The sequence below is a fragment of the Polypterus senegalus genome, chromosome 1 (assembly GCF_016835505.1).
Source record: "Polypterus senegalus isolate Bchr_013 chromosome 1, ASM1683550v1, whole genome shotgun sequence".
NCBI classification, from domain to species: domain Eukaryota; kingdom Metazoa; phylum Chordata; class Cladistia; order Polypteriformes; family Polypteridae; genus Polypterus; species Polypterus senegalus.
Genome location: NC_053154.1, coordinates 129931664 through 129948980, shown reverse-complemented (window position 1 = coordinate 129948980; position 17317 = coordinate 129931664). Strand labels below are relative to the sequence as shown.

General features: G+C 37.3%; 1 protein-coding gene across 3 annotated transcripts; it reads right to left on the bottom strand.

Annotated features, from left to right (window-relative positions):
* Positions 1 to 1314: 1314 nt before the first annotated feature.
* On the bottom strand, positions 1315 to 16039 carry p2ry12 (purinergic receptor P2Y12). 3 transcript variants are annotated; one of them, XM_039757878.1, is made up of 4 exons: positions 16001 to 16039; positions 13720 to 13848; positions 12904 to 12966; positions 1315 to 5584 (listed from the first exon to the last, which is right to left on the bottom strand). In XM_039757878.1, exon 4 carries the CDS (start codon positions 5582 to 5584, stop codon positions 4535 to 4537), a length of 1050 nt encoding a protein of 349 aa, XP_039613812.1. In that variant the 5' UTR covers positions 12904 to 12966; positions 13720 to 13848; positions 16001 to 16039; the 3' UTR covers positions 1315 to 4534. The 3 variants fall into 3 exon arrangements, with proteins under 3 accessions (XP_039613812.1, XP_039613801.1, XP_039613820.1); XM_039757867.1 differs by lacking the exon at positions 16001 to 16039 and having other exon boundaries at positions 13720 to 13852; XM_039757886.1 differs by lacking the exon at positions 16001 to 16039 and having other exon boundaries at positions 13746 to 13852.
* Positions 16040 to 17317: the final 1278 nt, after the last annotated feature.

The following is a 17317-nucleotide window of genomic DNA, read 5'->3' as shown; positions in this document are numbered from 1 at the left end:
GTGGGTATCATTGCAGCTGTTCAATAGGGGATTGATGTGTTCATGTGGCTTTCCTTCAAGTTCATAGGTCATATTATTGGACGCCGGTCCTCATGTGTCATCCCTCACAATATTTATACTTTTTTATGTGGCTTTCCTTCAAGTCCATAGGCAAACTTTTAGGTGGACTTGTTTTTTGAAGCTGGCACAGTTTGTGTGCTTGACTGTGTCCAGCAATTGAGTTGCTCTTGTCCAGTTCAGGATACTGTTAGCATCAGCTCATGCTTCAAGTGTTACACTTTCTGTACTGGGCTAATTTTTAAAATTGACACTGAGCTTCTCATGATTGCTAGGTGTGGAAAGTTTTCTATTGAGAAATGTGCTAAAGAGGAACTTTAGTCATTTTTCCTTTTTTTGAAAAAGGAAACACTTCTCCCATTCATTAATGTATTTACAGTATTTGAGATGATGTGGCTGATGGTTGTTGTTAATGTATTACCCCAAGTCCTCTTAAACGAATTAGTATTTTATTTACAATACAGAATCATATTACAAACAGAAAGAAATACAATATGCTTCCTGTTTGGAGTAGGGATGTTCTTTTTCTAATGACTAAATTTCAATTATACAAAATGCAGGCCTACAGTCAGTTTTCTTCATCTTTCGCTTTTTTTAATTAAGTACAGTACTACAGTCACGCTCTGCTTTGCTTTTCCTTCCTTAAAAACAAGAGAGAAAGGCATTGATCATTCACTCACTCAGTCCCGCCATCCATTCACCCAACACATGCTCATTTACTCACTCCATCCATCCATCCTACTATTAATTTATCCATTAAGCCATTTCACCATTCAGCATCTGCTCATCACTCACTCATTCACTACTTTCATCCATCCCTCCACCGATCAAATAATATATCTTTTTTCTTATTCATCACTTACACCATCCATTATTATTTCACTCACTCACTCACCCACTCACTCACTCACTCACTCACTCACTCACTCACTCACTCACTCACTCACTCACTCACTCACCTTTTCCAGTCATTCATTCATGCATATATCCCTCACTCTTTTATTCATGTCTTCCATCCATCCATCTGCCATGCTATCTGCCCATCTGCCACACACTCATTCACTTAATCACCTCTTCCATCAATCCATCCATGCATATGTCCATCTACTGTATGTCTCACTCACTCTCTATATTCATCCATCCATTCTGCCAACAAAATATGTTTCCTCCAATCTATCCCTAACCCTATCCCATTCCTCAATTGATCACTGACTCAATCACTCTATCTGCTTACACATGACATCAATCCATGTATTCTCTCACCCATCCATCTATCCCTTCATTCACCCCTCACTAAGTTTATTTTCTCATTCACTCACTCACTTCTGCCCTCCATCCATCCATCATGCTATCTGCCACTCACTCACTCACTCACTCACTCACTCACTCACTCACTCACTCACTCTATTCATTCACCCATCCATGTGTTGAACTATCCTCCTATTCATCCATTCTTCCATGTCACAATAACTCAGTCACTCATTCACAACATTCATCCATCCATCCGGCCAATAATATATCTTTCCAGCACTCACTCATTTATGTTCACCCAGTCATTTAGCCTTCCTTCCATTTATTCATCATCCATCCAGCCCTTGCTCACTCATTCACTCACTCCTTACTACTATGCTTCCATCCCTCTACCTATTATTCTTCTCATTTGTCCACATTCCTTCCATCCATCCATTCATTTTCTCATTTATGCTGTCTATGAGGAACATATTTGGTCAACAGTTAACAAGAACATGCCAGTGCGGATTGCTACAGGCAGAATCTTTATCCATAATGGATTTGATGATTTCACATTATCAAAAGGTTTTAAGGTTTTTTGATAGTGCCCAATTCATATTGACCTGAAAAGTATTATATTGATGTACTTGGTGAAGTAAAAAATGATGCACCCATCCCTCAACCTATCCTTCTCATCTTTCTGCACTCCTGTTATCCATCCACTCATTCTTCTCACTTATCCATGCATTTCTCTCCCACTCACTTTCTCACACTGTACTTTCTTCCATCTGTGCATCTCTAATTCACACATTCACTCCAATAGTCATACTCTCACCAGTTCCTTTTAATATGAATCTTTTCTCCCATCCATCCATCCCTCCAGAGCACAGACTGTACATCACTCACTCACTTTCTCATCTAAATATTAAGCAAGTCATTAACTAAAATATGTTATTATATACCTTTTATTGCCGGTTTATCACAAACACCCTTCCATCAATAGGTAATGTGGAATTAAAATTAGACGTAGGGGTCACATAGTCACATAGTAAGGATGCTTTTCATATTAAAAATACAGCATCTATCTTAGAAGTAGCATGAAGGATTAAAAATGTTAGAAACTTGTTCAAGCATGTCAAGAAAAACAGCTAAAGGTCAAGTGAGCAACAAGGAACCAGAAGGTTCTGGGCGATGGTTTCAAAAATGCCTGACTGTCATGTACCCAGTAAGATTTGACAGTGTCATGTACACAGAAAACTCCATTAAAGAATAAGAGCTGAACTTAAGAGATATTTGAACATAAGAATGTAGTAGAAATGAGACTTTTATTTGGGAATGTTTATTTGGGTATGTAAGATAGTGAATCAATCAGAGTATATGCAAGAGAATGAACCAATCAGAGTAGGCATTAATTCAGCACTGTCATGAAGTTTCAGTTATCTGTAAGAATGACTCTCTGTGTCTGTTCTGTGATCATTTTGTGGCAACCTCTACTCAGGGCCTATTCCTTAGCACACAGCTGTGATGGGTTGCTCCCACTTCATGAACAGAAATTAAAGACACATTGAACAAGTTTCCTCCTGCCTGGTTCCTGACTCAAAGTGGTCCTAGATGAGAACATATTTTTTCTTTAATCTATTTTCCATTTAATTTTTTCCTCAGAAAGTATGCATACCTTCATGACACAAGACCACCATTCTTCCTGGCGTGCCCACTTTGCAGAGCAGGGCATCACTTCTGCTCCTTTACTGACTTTAACTGAGGTGTCATATGACTATTCATTTCATCTGTTCTGTGCAGGAGGTAAATATCTATAAATGAACCAAAAGCAGTTGGACTTACATGTGACATGCAGTCTTGTCCTTTATACAGTTAACTGCCAGCAACTATTTTGCAGGCTGACAATGCCAGCTACTTTCACATCTGTTTGGAGGGCCACTTCTCCCTTGAACAGATTGTTATGTAACTTTTGCCGGCGGATGTCTCTGTCTGCTCCTGCTCGCTATGCTAATGTGGGTCAATCAAAGGTTCACTCTTATTCAAAAGCAGAAGTATCGGATTCAGAACCTACCCTTTTAAAATTAAAAAAAAAAAATCTAAATATGCATTTTGTTCCTAAGTATCTTACCATTCATGAGCATCCTATGTATGCAAGTATAAAATATAGACCTAATCTACAGAGCTTCATGATGTGGTCAATAATATTTTAAAAGTGAAGCTAATGCCTTTGTGCATCTTAACAAAATTCAAGAAGAAGAGAAAGTTCACTAGCAAAGCATTTTCAAGGGATCAAAACTAAGTGACTGGCAGGTTTAGTTCCCCCGTTACGGTGCTCTTATGAGGTGACTCACTAGTGTTGGCTAATGCTTTTTAGCCTTCTACACCTGGAAATGATTTTTTCCCCATTATAAACAATTTACACACAAATGGCCATATGATTTCATCAGAGTGCCATAACATTAAAAAAAAAAAAATCTGGCTTAAATTAAGATGTTTAGAATATGTTCTGAATCTTGCTGCCATCATTTGTTACTCTTTGAAATAAACTCCAAGCAGAACAGAACAGAATTCTCAAGAAGACAAATCTGCTGATAAGACATTCTGGTCATATCTCATTGGAATACAAATTCAGCTAGGAGATTTCCTGGTTTTCCTGGAGGCTTATTCATTAAAGTTGGAACTCGGCTTACAAAATGTGTGACATAGAAGAAGTGAGTGAGGGGGAGACAAGTAAAATAACAAAGAGAAGAACAGGAGTGGTGGGCACATCCTTTGTGTGGCCTTGAGTCAGAGCAGCTATATGTGTCAACTAGTGTTAGTCATTTTTTCAGTGAATTTGTCAAAATAATACAAAATAATTAGTGGATATAATTTTACTGTATGTGACAATTCTGAGCATGCAGTTCCAATATAAAAAAATGCAATAAGAAGTATGTCACAAGTGCTCATTAAAAAGTTCACAGGGACAATTGTCTAAATGACTATGTGCCATGGAACTCATGTTGCAGTAGGATGTAAATCTTTTCCATCAGAAAACTTAAATATCTATTCATGGAGTCCACTCTCAAGTATTAGAGGGTTATAAATCCACTGTAGGATACGAAGCCAAAAGCACCATCTTAACCTCCGTATCCTCTGTTCTGTTTTATCAGTAACTAAACAGAGGCCATGGCGTGATAAGTTACAATAAACTGTTACAAGCACAATTTCTGTTGGGGAGGTAAACATCCCCTTAGGTCTTGGTGGCCTACACAGGTGTGACTTCCAAACTGCCATTTGCATTGTGCCCCCTTCGAGCCTTTTTTCGTACTGTAAAGCGAGTAAAGGGTGAAAGCTTGAATGTTTTAAACAGTGACTTCCGAAATGAACTACAAAGAAAAAAATAGATAAGGGGGTCAAGACAAGAATTTAAGGAGGAGAGCCAGAGTGTGGTCTCTTTCAGGTAAAAGAAAGTGATCTCCAGGGAGCACTGGAATAAGTCTCTCGTCTGGCTCATAGTGTAGGGAATGCGTGCAAAATGAAATGGCACAAAGCAGATAAAGAAGACTGCCAAGACGAGGAACACATTCATATTTACAGCTTTCTTTGCCTTTTTGTTTTTACTTTTTGTTCTGGTATAAGAGTTGTAGAGCTCTCTAGTGATTAATACGTAACAAAAAGTAACTACTGTTAAACTACTCCAGAAAATAATCTGACAAATATAGTTGACCCCTTCATGCCATTTAAGGCCAAATTCTGTTTTTAGTGAGACACATTTGAAATGTTTAAGGGTCCGTGTGCTGTCTATGAGAAACATATTTGGTAATGACATCAAGAACATGCCAGTCCAGATTGCTACTGACAGAATCTTTACCCATAATGGATTTGATGATTTCACATTATCAAAAGGTTTTAAGGTTTTTTGATAGCGGTCAATACTTATTAACCCAAAAAATATGATATTGATATACATGGTGAAGTAAAAAATGACAGAAGTAACTTGGCACACAAACATCTTCAGATATTCAGGACCCAGCTTGGAATCTCTTAGGATTTTGAAAGGAAACGTGAGAGTCATGAAAGTGTCTGCTACTACAACATTCTTCAGGTAGACGATAAAGCGGGATTTACTGGGGATCTGGAAGAAAATCCAGGCTGCCAAAAAGTTTAGGAAAATCCCCACAAAAAACAACAATGTGTAGAGCATTGGGAAGACCACCTGGTTGACAGCCGTGTCTCTTGAACAGGACTCTCCTAATCCTGTCTGGTTTGATGAGTTGAAATTCTTCACAGTTTTATTTGTATCCATGAATGCCATCTAGTGTAAACAAAAATGAGAATATTGAAATTAATTTCAAATTGACAAATACTGAGTTGTCGATAGAAAAGAAAAACAGAAATAACAAAACAGGCATTCATCTATCCACTCATTTACACATCATTTGGGGCCAGGCCTAATCTCGACAGGACTGAGTACAAAAACCAGTCCCAGATATGGCATCTGCCTGTAAAACATTAGAAAAGGGAGATCACATCTAAATTGAGATTCACTCTCAAAGTCTTATTAGAAGGAAGTCCAGTGACGTAGTCGGCACTCCCTCCATCAGACCTCCACAAAACCAGCCACTACAATATAAATTGAATTTTTGAAAACAGAAAAAGTATTCATGCATTTTTAGGTTAAACAAAACAGTAAGAAGCTGCTATGTAATGTCATATAATGCAACAGGTAACAGGTGGGTTAACACGGTAATACTTGAAACATGCAAGTAGACAACAACGAGTTACATATAGATATGAAAAATTAAAGTGCTGCTCAAAGCAAAAACCATTTGCCAAACTATACTTAATATAACATATATTCCTGTTATTTTTTTTCTTGAATGTCGCCATGTTGTTTGCCATTGTTAATCCACTGCATACAACCAATTGAATTTAATTTTTAAAATTCATCCTGCAGCTCCAATCCCATTTTTACACTCATATGTCACACAGATCTCGTGTCTTTTGAAGAAGTGTGATAAGCAAAGTTATGGTGTCATAACTTTTTCCAAAGGATTTACACTGGTCTCTTAACAACTGTTTTATATTCAAACCTGTCTAATCGCACAGTCACCAGTTGTTTATATGTACAGAACACCAGAAGTTAAAACCGGGCTCAAACCAACAGCTCTAATCTTTCAGTTCCTGTTCAGTTCCAACATGAGCTTACAAATTAAGAGATGTTCTACACTAAAGGAAAGCGAGGCAAACTGTATGTGTCTGACAAAATTGTTTTATTCATTTTCATAGACATCTATACTCAGATTTGTATCAGTCACAAAATTAATCTGAGCAGTCAAAATAAAAAAACAGATATGAGGCAAAAATCAGGATTCAGCCACTTTTACTGTAGCTGCAGTGTGAACATAATCTTAAAAGACTTGCACTTCTTCAGAAAATGGCTGTTTTACTTTTAACAGCATCCAAAAATGTTAAATGAGTGAAAATGCTAAATATGGGAATGTTAAATCAGGGTTCCATTGTAATTTTTTTATTTTGGGAGATGCCCTCACCTCCACTATTGCATGAATTTTGTGCTGCTCCAGTGAGGAAGTCTACCTATTTCTGGTCAAAGACATAAATGTAAAGTCAGCTAAGAGGGACCTCACCCTGTATATTGGGGGATATGCAACAATAAAGGTGTAGAAAAGGACCGAGAACTGGGACATTATTAACAAAGAGGGCAACTCTGACAACTGGAGAACAACAAGACTGTTACTTATTATTGTTACTTACATTTGCTGCGATATTTGATATTATTAGAAACATCCCAGTTACCTAGAGACTGAAGCATTACTTTGGGAGTTCAAGTGCTAGGTGTTTGAGTACCCCTCAATGGTTATTATATTAGCGACTACCCCAAAAAGAAATGGAAAGCCTTTACATAGCCTTCTGGAAATATATTTTCAGCATTTCAGGCAATGCCAAAGTGGAGTAAAATGGGGAAGTACAGACAGAAAAGATGGAGAGAATGTTTTGGGTGGCAAAGAAGAGACAGTATGCTGACAAGGAGATCATGAGAAATCAGTTATGCATCTGGAGATGTACCAAGGAGTGTGAGCATGATCATTCAGTATGACTTTGAAAGAGATAAGTTGAGAAGTGCCATTTATTGTGTCAGTGTGTATTTGTTGTTTTGAGGCATTGTCCTTGGCCCAAACAATTGGGAAATGTATTTTATTTGATTTAGATTTGCCTTTTTTCCTTCAAACAATTAATTAACTCATTCAATAGGGATGAGCAACTAACATTTGGTGGCTCAACTTCTCTGATTTTGGTGCCCATTGCTACATTCATTTTATATAGTTTTAGGATGAATTACAGTACTTTAACTTTAACATTAGGCCATCACCCAAAGACATTGACTAGTCCACTGCTTAGGGTTCTTTTAAATTGCTGTTCGTCTGATATTGCCTATTGCATAAATAAAAGCTTGACCCCCTCTCTCTGAAACACTAACACTGAGGATGTTCAGCCAACAAATAATTCAAACAGATTATCTCAATTAATGCTAAAACTAATTTAAGACAAATAGTAAACTAAATCCAAAATAAACAAAGATTCATTAAAGTTATATTCCGCTTCAATAATGACAAGTTTTGCCTTTGTTGCTTTGTAGTTTATGATAATGATCATATACAATAGTGCTGTTTAATCTCAATCCATAAAGAATGGAGGCAGATCTTCATTTCAAAAGCTTGCTTCTACTGTTGTACCCAGGATGATTTTCAAGAAATGGTTATTTAACACAGTTTTAGCCAAAATATATGTGTTTTAGATGATGTGAGCTGTCACGCACGCGCGCATGGGAGGCAGCTAAAGGGCTCGAGTGAAGGCAGTTCTGAGGCATGCCGGGATGTGGCAGAGTGCACTAACTCTCTTTCTCACTTCACTGTAGACCAAACCCGGGAGGTTCCACCTGGCTCTCTTGACGTCACTTCTGGGACCGAGCCAATGGAGACAGACCTTACCAGATCCGGCCCCCCTGATGTCACATCCGGGCCTAATCCAATGAATGATGAACACGTGCCCGATCCTTATGACCTCACTTCCTGTCTCCCCCTTTAAAAGCCTTCCCTTTTCCCTTCTCTGACAGTCTTGTTTTGGACTCTGTTGTATGCACTTCAGTGCTGGTTTTTTTGAGAAAAACGAATTTAGCAGCCAGGATACCATATTACACAGGTGGCTGCCCCAACCCTTTATCTGTCTTTGTCTCGTTTTGTCACAGAGCGTATAAATGGATACTTGACATGTAGGTTATGCTAACACAAGTATTTCAATATTTCTTATCTTGGACACTTTAATATTGTTTTAATATCTTCAGCTGAAGCCCCTCATACGAACAATTTTGATATTGTTGTTTTCATGATCCATCACCACAAACAACCCCAGGTAAGTAAAAGATAAAAAAAAATATTTCTGGGTGCAGCATTCCTTTAATAAAGTCAATTTTGTCAGTGGTAACCAATAAAAGACAATCCAAATTCAAATGATCTTATATAGAAGGCACAAAAAACTGTTATAAAATGTCTACTAATGTTTCAGATGAAAGCAACTGACAGACTAAGGGACTGAGAGAAAAACAAAAAGCACATGCAAACCATTAGAAGGTGAGGTACTGATGCAGTCCTAGCATACAAAAATGATAAAGCACAGAATCAAGAGAAGCACACGAAAGCACGCGCAGAGCTGAGTCTGAGGATTACCAAGGAATGAACGCAAATCAACTGTGCAATAATTTCAATATTTCCTACCTTCTTCTTTCTTTTGAAAACTGCTATTCTTTTCACACCGATCCTAAAACTTCATATTTGGGAGTATATACAGTACTCCAAACTGTAATATTATATAATGCTTTTACCTGGGCAGGACTGTCATATCAGCCATAGCGTGCCAAGCACTGTTTCACCCAAAACTACACCATGCACAACCTGTCTATTAAAAATATGTGTTCACATTTAAGCTTACCAGACTTGAGGACTGCCAACCATAGTATGCCCGTTAGGCAGCTGGAGCGTCAGCCACTAAACTTTACCCTTGCTCATATAGTACAAGACTGCTCTATGCACAAACTCTACTGAGAACTTCTCGTTTCACCTCTACTGACCTGGGATTAATATTGAGATGTAAATTCTCCAGCAAGAAACCACAGGTAGAATAGCAGCAAAGGTAAACTAATCAACCTTTTCATTATAATCTAAGTGTAATTCCACAAACAGAAGCATAGACACAAGTACTACATAAATGACCAGACCTGGACTGTGGTAGCTGCAGCAGTCTTAAGATTAACTTGATTCTCCATCGATACAACACACTTCTTAGTTACAGAGCCTCTCCAGAGGCAGATTCATAGCAGGCTCATGTCATTCTTAGTGAGAAAAGAAGGCGACCGTCTCTCTAGGCTATTGTCTGATTTATATCTTTATTCTAATAGGCAATAATATGCCCAACCTGTTGGTCATGCCTCCTTGTTATCCTTGTTATTTGAAGTAAAACTTTAAATACTCAGTAATTACATTATGTGAGTTAAAAGAATATACCATTCAAATGGATTTATCTTTAAAGCATTTGTAAACAAGAAAACAAGCAATTAACTGTTAAACATTAACAAAATCAAACAAGATTGTTAAAACAAAGCCCAATTGTTAAACCTTAACCAAATTTTGCAGTTCTGCTAATGTCACTCAAGCATTTCAGCCTACACAACAGTCCTCATAATCTCTCTGGAGTAGAGCCCCAAACCCTAACATAGGGATGGCATAGGACTCATCTCTCACCCAATAGACTCGGAACCTCTGTGTTTTTTTTTTTGTACCGTATTTCTAAGCAAAGCCGAGATTGCAAAATGCTATAAAATGTAAAAGGACCCTGATGCCACAATACTGTTTGTAGGTTTCAGCATTTAACACCATTGTCTCTGACCTGTTGTTAACTAAACTGAACTGAATCATTTCAAAGGACTTACAGTTTTCCAACAAAACTGGAAACAATATGTTCATGTGGGCTCCCACCTCTCTGACTGTCTCCGTATTAGTACATGTGCCCCTCAAGGCTGTGTACTTTACTCTTTACTTTATTCCCTGTACAACACTGATCCTTCAGTAAAAACCATTAAGTTTGCTGATGACACCACCAATATTGGACTAATTACCAATGGTAACAAAACAGCTTATAGAAAAGAGGTGTCTCGTCTTCTGTCTTGTTGTGCTTCTGGCAACCTAGTGCTCAATACCTCCAAGACAGTGGAAATGGTCATTGACTTTCGCAAACAGCAGTTACAACCTCTCCCACTAGAAATTATTGATTTTGCAGTCAATATGGTGGAATCCTTCTAATATTTGGGTACAATTATCACAAACACTCTGAGCTGGCACCTTAACACCACTTCTATCACTAAAAAGGCACAGCAATGATTGTACTTCTTACAACAACTAAAGAAATGAAATATGTCCCAGCCAATTCTAGTTCAATTTTACAAAGCCATAATTAAAAGTGTAATCACATTCTCCATTGTTGTCTGGTTTGGTTCAGCAACAGTACACTCCAAAAATAAATTGTGAGGTCTGCTGAGAAAATAATTGACTGTGATCTTCCATGTGTTGCAGACTTGTACAGATCTCGTGTTATTAACCATGTCAAAAGGACCACCATGGATTCATCTGACCCAGCTCATCGCTTATTCCAAAAACTTAAATATTTTTAAATTCAGTTTATTAAGAAATGAGAATGACACAGAAGAAACTTAAATGTAAATGAACTCCAAATTAAAAAAAAAAAACCTTTGTGAGTCCTTTTCTGCTGGAAAGAATATAGATACTCCCATTTTTGATAAGGCTCATTCGATCTAACCTTCTAGTTTGGTGCTTTATTACAGTAATGTTTTGTAGAATGGAGTCTGGGTGGTCTTTTGTTCTTGGATCCCCAGTAGGTTTATTTTCTCCAGCATCTGTTGTTGGTTTCTCTCACCTCTCTACCCATCTGAGTCTGTCGTTTGGCATTATAAAGATTACAGATTTTATACCCAAGTTTAGTTAATCTAAATTTAAGCCATGCATACGCTTTTGTCCACCTCTGTCACCTATTTTTTACTTCAATTATGTGAGTTTGTATTTCATTTTTTAATTTATTTATAGCTTTTACTTGTTAATTTCTTTGTAAATGAGTGAGAAAATTTTATATTTAATTGCACAGACCTTACTGATATTTCTGTTTATGAAAGAAATTATTAAATATAAAAATGGATAATAATGATTTTTAACTCTTTAACTCTTTGCCCAAGACCTTTGGATAGTTTGGATAGTATTTATGTAAACTTGATTTTAACATTGATTAATTGCTTTAGTCACTTTGTTAATAGGGGTGGCACGGTGGCGCAGTGGTAGCACTGCTGCCTCGCAGTAAGGAGACCCGGGTTCTCTTCCCAGGTCCTCGCTACATGGAGTTTGCATGTTCCACCCATGTCTTTGTGGGTTTCCTCCTACAGTCCAAAGACATGCAGGTTAGGTGTATTTGTGATCCTAAATTGTCCCGTGTGTGTGTGTGTGGGCTGGTGCCCTGCCTGGGATTTGTTCTTGTCTTGTGCCCTGTGCTGACTGGGATTGGCTCCAGCAGACCCTGTGTTAGGATATAGTGGGTTGGATAATGACTTACTGACTTTGTTAATAGTGAGTTGTATGAAAGAAACAATAAAAAAATAATTTAATCTTTGAATATCCTTGAATCTTTGCACTTTATTTTACTTTATTTATATTATTTATTTTATATATTGTATTTATTGATGTAATTATAAATTTCTCAGTTTCAACAACTGAACTTGAAACTTTCTATTTCATTAGAAGACTAACCAAATGCTGTATGCAAGCTTACCAAAAAAGCTAATTATGGGGCAAACAAATTCTAAGTGGGTGAGGGGTCTTATAAAGGAAGTGCAAAGGAGGGCACAATGGCTGGAAGACAAAAGAGAAGAGAATAGCTAGGAGAGTTGAATTATGACAACAAAAGAGTGTAAAAGAACAACTAGGCTCACTGGGTACAAGGAAACATGCCAAGAAGAAAGCAGATGGCATTGTCTAGCTCAGTCAGTATCAAAAATCTCTTTTTTTCCCTTTATTTATTCGCACCCTCCACAAAGAGAACAGCATAGTGGTGTGGTATATAGTCTCCAGAGTCATGGGTCTGATCAGCAGTCAAAGACAATGTCTGTCCCCATGTCTGTATGTGTTTTTTTCCAGGTAGTCTGGTTTTCTCTCACATCACATAGACATCCTGGTCAGATTAACTGGCAAACCTAAAATGTTTTACTATAACTGAATGTGAGTGTGGATATGCCCTAGAAATGACCAATTTCAAGGTGGTTCCTGGCTTCCACTTGGTGAAGTAGGTTCCAGCTCTCACAAGCCTAAAAAATGGAAGACTGCAGGACACATCAAATAAATGAATGGATGGACTTTTCATGAAGAGAACCACCTCAAGGTACAAATTAAACAAGATCACAATACAAGCCATCAGATAGGAGGAGTGCTTCACCAGGTGGCCGATCACCTACCATTGTTTTATCTTATAGTGTAAATAGAAAGAAGACAATAGCATACTCACCTCCTGTGCTTAACTCTGTGCCTATTAATGGCACCGGGGAAAGAGACTGTTGTCTGTGGGAATCTGTATAAAAGAATATATATATATAAAATCAGCATTAAATTTAAAAAACAAAATACGGGGAGAAGAAGAATGATAAAAATACAATGTCTGAACTACAAATAAATGCATTAAGTGTCCTGAGTTTGGGGTGTGATCAGTCATTTTAGCAGACTACACTTACTGTATATATGTGTATATATAAATAAATATATACTGTATGTATATATAAGTATAGTGATTTATATGTCTATATATACATATACAGTATGCTGTAAATATACACATACACATACAGTATATATACACATATTTTCACATTTTCTTAACCTGCTTATGCACTTTAAACAGATATTACTTATGGCTTTTCTGTATGTTGTTTTTTTCATATAATCATATTTTTTTCTCATGTTGTCATGGTGTATTCTAAATGACATTTTATTGCAATGATATGTCATCTCCATTTTGTTATTTATGAAAAAATACACATAGATTTTGCTACACAAATCTAAAAACATTAAAATGAAAAGATCAAGAAAATATGATTATTTGTAATTTTTAAAAGTGCAAAAAACTTGTTAAGCAGACCTTTACTGAAATTCATCTCTTTATCCATTTAAAGGTAATTCAGACACTCAAACTGGTCACTTCGCCGGGACCACCCAACTGGCGATTCAAACTACTGTGCAGTGCCACATACACATCAACATGTGGAATCATATCATACTGATAAAGCTTTTAAATCTCATTGTTTAAAGATATTTCCCGTTCAGTTACCTTTTTCCCTTTTATCTGGAACGTACCGACTTTGAAGCAAAGCTGGAAGAGCTCACCGAGGGAACTGCACAACCTCGATCCCTGGAGCACAGTAGTGAATTGTAAACCATTTAGAGTCAGACAGCAGCTCTGCAAAAATAGGATTAGGGACAGAAGAGAGGAAAAAAAAAATAAAACAAAACCTTATTATAGAAATGTTGCAGTCGTGATCCTTGCTTGTTCTGCTTTTAGTTTCCTGACTAAAATCCTATTTTTTTTTGAGAGTACCAAAATAAGACAGTAGTAACCATTGCATAGGCTGCTCATCTCTCAAAATCCAAAAGCTCAAGTCCACATCAAACTGCTCTTTCCAGTTCTGTGCGCTTTGCAGTAACAGAGCAGGTACACACATCAGATTTTTTCTTTTCATTTTCTTCTTTTGCCAGACATCACATGGAAGAAAATAGAATACTTAATTTAATTCAGTTTTTTTTTTAGGAAATAATTAAATTTGGGCATAGGTGGATCTTTCTAAATTGGCTCTTTGGTCAATCCAGTAATTGATTTTCTAATGATTTAAACCGTTTCATTGCCAAATACTGTAGTTTAAGGTTACACATTGGTTAGCGCTGTTGCCTCAATTCTTGAGGCTTGGATTCAGGTCCACCCTATCACTTAGAGGAGTGGGCATGGTCCCTCCATTTTTACTTGGTTTTCCTTTCAAATTAGAAGTTGCAGTTAGAAGTAGTTGTGCCAAGTAGTCCCATTATGAATGAGTGCCAGTGGCTGCATCCTGCTAATCTTCCAAAGAGTGAAAAGTAGGAACCTTCCTGGCATAGTGGCACAGTGGTCAGTGCTGCTACCTCACAGATTCAAACCCTAAGCTTGAGTGGCAGGATATCCATCCATCTGTGTGGACTTTTCTCCAAAGACTACAGTTTTCCTAAAAGTCTGAGTCCGTTAGCTTCATTGTCCCTCTGATGGATGTCCTAATACATCAGAGGGCCTGTATACTCAACAATGTCAGGGTAGGCTCATGTCCCTCTGCAGCTCATAATTTGATTAAGATGGCTTGAGATGTTTAAATTACAATTGAAATCAGTTTGGTTAGCAGCACTAGCAAGTCTGTAGTAAACTGTCTGAAAAATCTGATCTGCTTCCAAGATATTCTTGCCTTGATTCATTTCAAGAAAGAAAGCATTTGTCACTGTTTTAGAAAGTGTAGCTGTCAAAACAGCAAATTGCTGTGGGTTCTTTTTTAATTTGTGTAGGAGGGCAACACTGATCATAGCAATGTCTGTTCTACTACAGCATAAACATCTAATGCAGGATGTGTGCCAGTCTGAACATGAAAATGGCTGAGTCCCTCAACACTAACCATTTAGTGCATCATCCCTATTGCACGAAGTTCTTTGAAGGAGACCTGCTTATCATCCATTCAGACCGCTCCAGTCTGGAATCAGGACACAAACCAGCTTACTCGTAGACAGGTCTTCTACCCTTAGACAGTGCGCATTAGAAACTAGTAATATCTGCATCATTTTATTGTTTTGCATCCTAACAGTGTACCATCTTAATGAATCCTGCCTGAAAATGAATTACTGCCCTTATCGCTATTGTAGTTGTTACTATTTTCTTTAACTGAGTATAAATACAAATTCAAATGTACCTGTGAAATATGGCATTAATTAAAAAGAAAAGGTAACAGAACAAATAAATGAGAATTAAAAAAAATAATAAACCTTTAACATTCTAACAGCTGGAACCTCATGCAGTATATTACAAAGGTAGGTTTGCTTACCTTTTAAAAATGGATGCATCTGCAAAGAAAACATCTGTTATGCCATCAGCATGTAGACAATGGAAGTATTACAGCAAGAAATAGGCGCTGTTGTCTCTCATGCGTCACCTCAAAGCAAATGAGAGTAGCATCCTCTCTGGAAGTTACCTGGAGATGAGACAGGACAGCCTCCTATTTTCTAGCATGTGCCTATTCATTGTTAGCTTTTGTATCCGAGATGTATTCATCTATCTCTGAGGTAATCATAATCTACATATAAAACCGAATTACTTGAAATACTAAAATTCAGTAAAAAGCACCTAAGGGACAAGAAGTTACTATTTAAAATCCATGCTGGTCAGCTGAACTTCACTGCAGTGTTTAGATTGCACCTTTATGAGAAGCTTTTAAAATATATTTGGGTTCCAGATATGTAATATGTAACATGCGCGTTAAAAATAATGTAAGTCTATAAAAATCGTATTTTTAAACCTTTATTTTGCAGCAAACAAAGGTTCCTACCTGAATCAACACAGATACAGAATTCATTTCAAACAGGAGTGTGTGTGTTTCTGCTCCCAGCCCCGCTGTCTGCACAAGCCACTGGCCAGCTGCTGCAAACAAAGCCGTTCGGCTGGAGGTGGATTGTGTTCTGAACGGCACAGGTGATAGCATATTCTCAAGGCGATTATAATGAGTTCAGCATCTTGATGCTCCATTTCCGCCTCTCACACCCCAGTGCTTGCGTACATACAGGTAAAGAATTACAGGAGATTGACAGAAGCATGATATTACTATTTTAAGAATTTAACGTATGCGGGGCCTCACACATTATTTTTTCCCTGGATTATGTTTTTTATTCTTCTTCCATTTTTTTTCTATTCATTTTACAGTTTTTGTCTTGTGTTTATACTGTATAACTTTTGTTGATATTGTTATGTTTATCTTTTAATTAGTATACGTGTGTTTTGTGCTTGGGATTTGTGGGTGCTGATGGACCGTCCTCGGCCTATATAATCACCGAAGTGGTTCATTGAGTTTGTGGCTTTCCTTTATTGATTGTGAATTGCAAGTTCTTATTTTCTGGTTTCTGAATTTTTGCTATTATTGTCTAATTTTTTGCTCTTGAATTACAATTTGGATTGGTTTGCTCTGTATTGTGTTTTTAGACAAATCCTTCTTTGCCTCCTCTGTTTTATTTAATAAATGTATTATTAATTAAGATCTATTCGTGGCTGTTGCTCATTTGGGTGTACAGAGACTCAGATGATTCATCGTACCTAAGGGGTGGATTGCTTCAAAAGCCCTTGCAGTCACTAGGCTCTGGGCACACCCCAAGAATGTCCTGCTGGTAGATAGTGAAACTGTCATGTGTAACAGGAAAAGAGAAGTTTTAGTTGCTGACTCAAAAGAATTAAATATAGTTCAGGAAACTAGAGTCTCTTCTGTACCGTATAATTCAATGCTCTTGTAATGAGTTTGCCACTTTAACTCTGTTATAATCCCCCATGCTTAGAGTCGCCAACCAGATTGAACTCCTGTGCTACTTCTTTAATCATACCACAAAAGATTAAGTAAAGACCTTCCAGAAGATGGCAATCATGTGCACATGTCCATTTCTTTCTTGTTACATTGAATTACATAGGAGAGTCTCACTGTTTCCTCTTCACTGTTCAGATTAACTTATGTCAGAATGCACTATGCCCTTTAACCTCTTCCATGAACAAGATACATTAACAGATCCACTCACAGAGAAAGTCAATCAACATCCCACATCCTATCACAGCACATAACCAGCACTCTGCCGTAACTTTATAAACATGTCAGAAATTTGGACTT

What these genes read in the sequence shown, in the direction of transcription:
- p2ry12 (XM_039757878.1), bottom strand. Translation starts at nt 5,584, where the DNA reads ATGGCATTCATGGATACAAATAAAACTGTGAAGAATTTCAACTCATCA.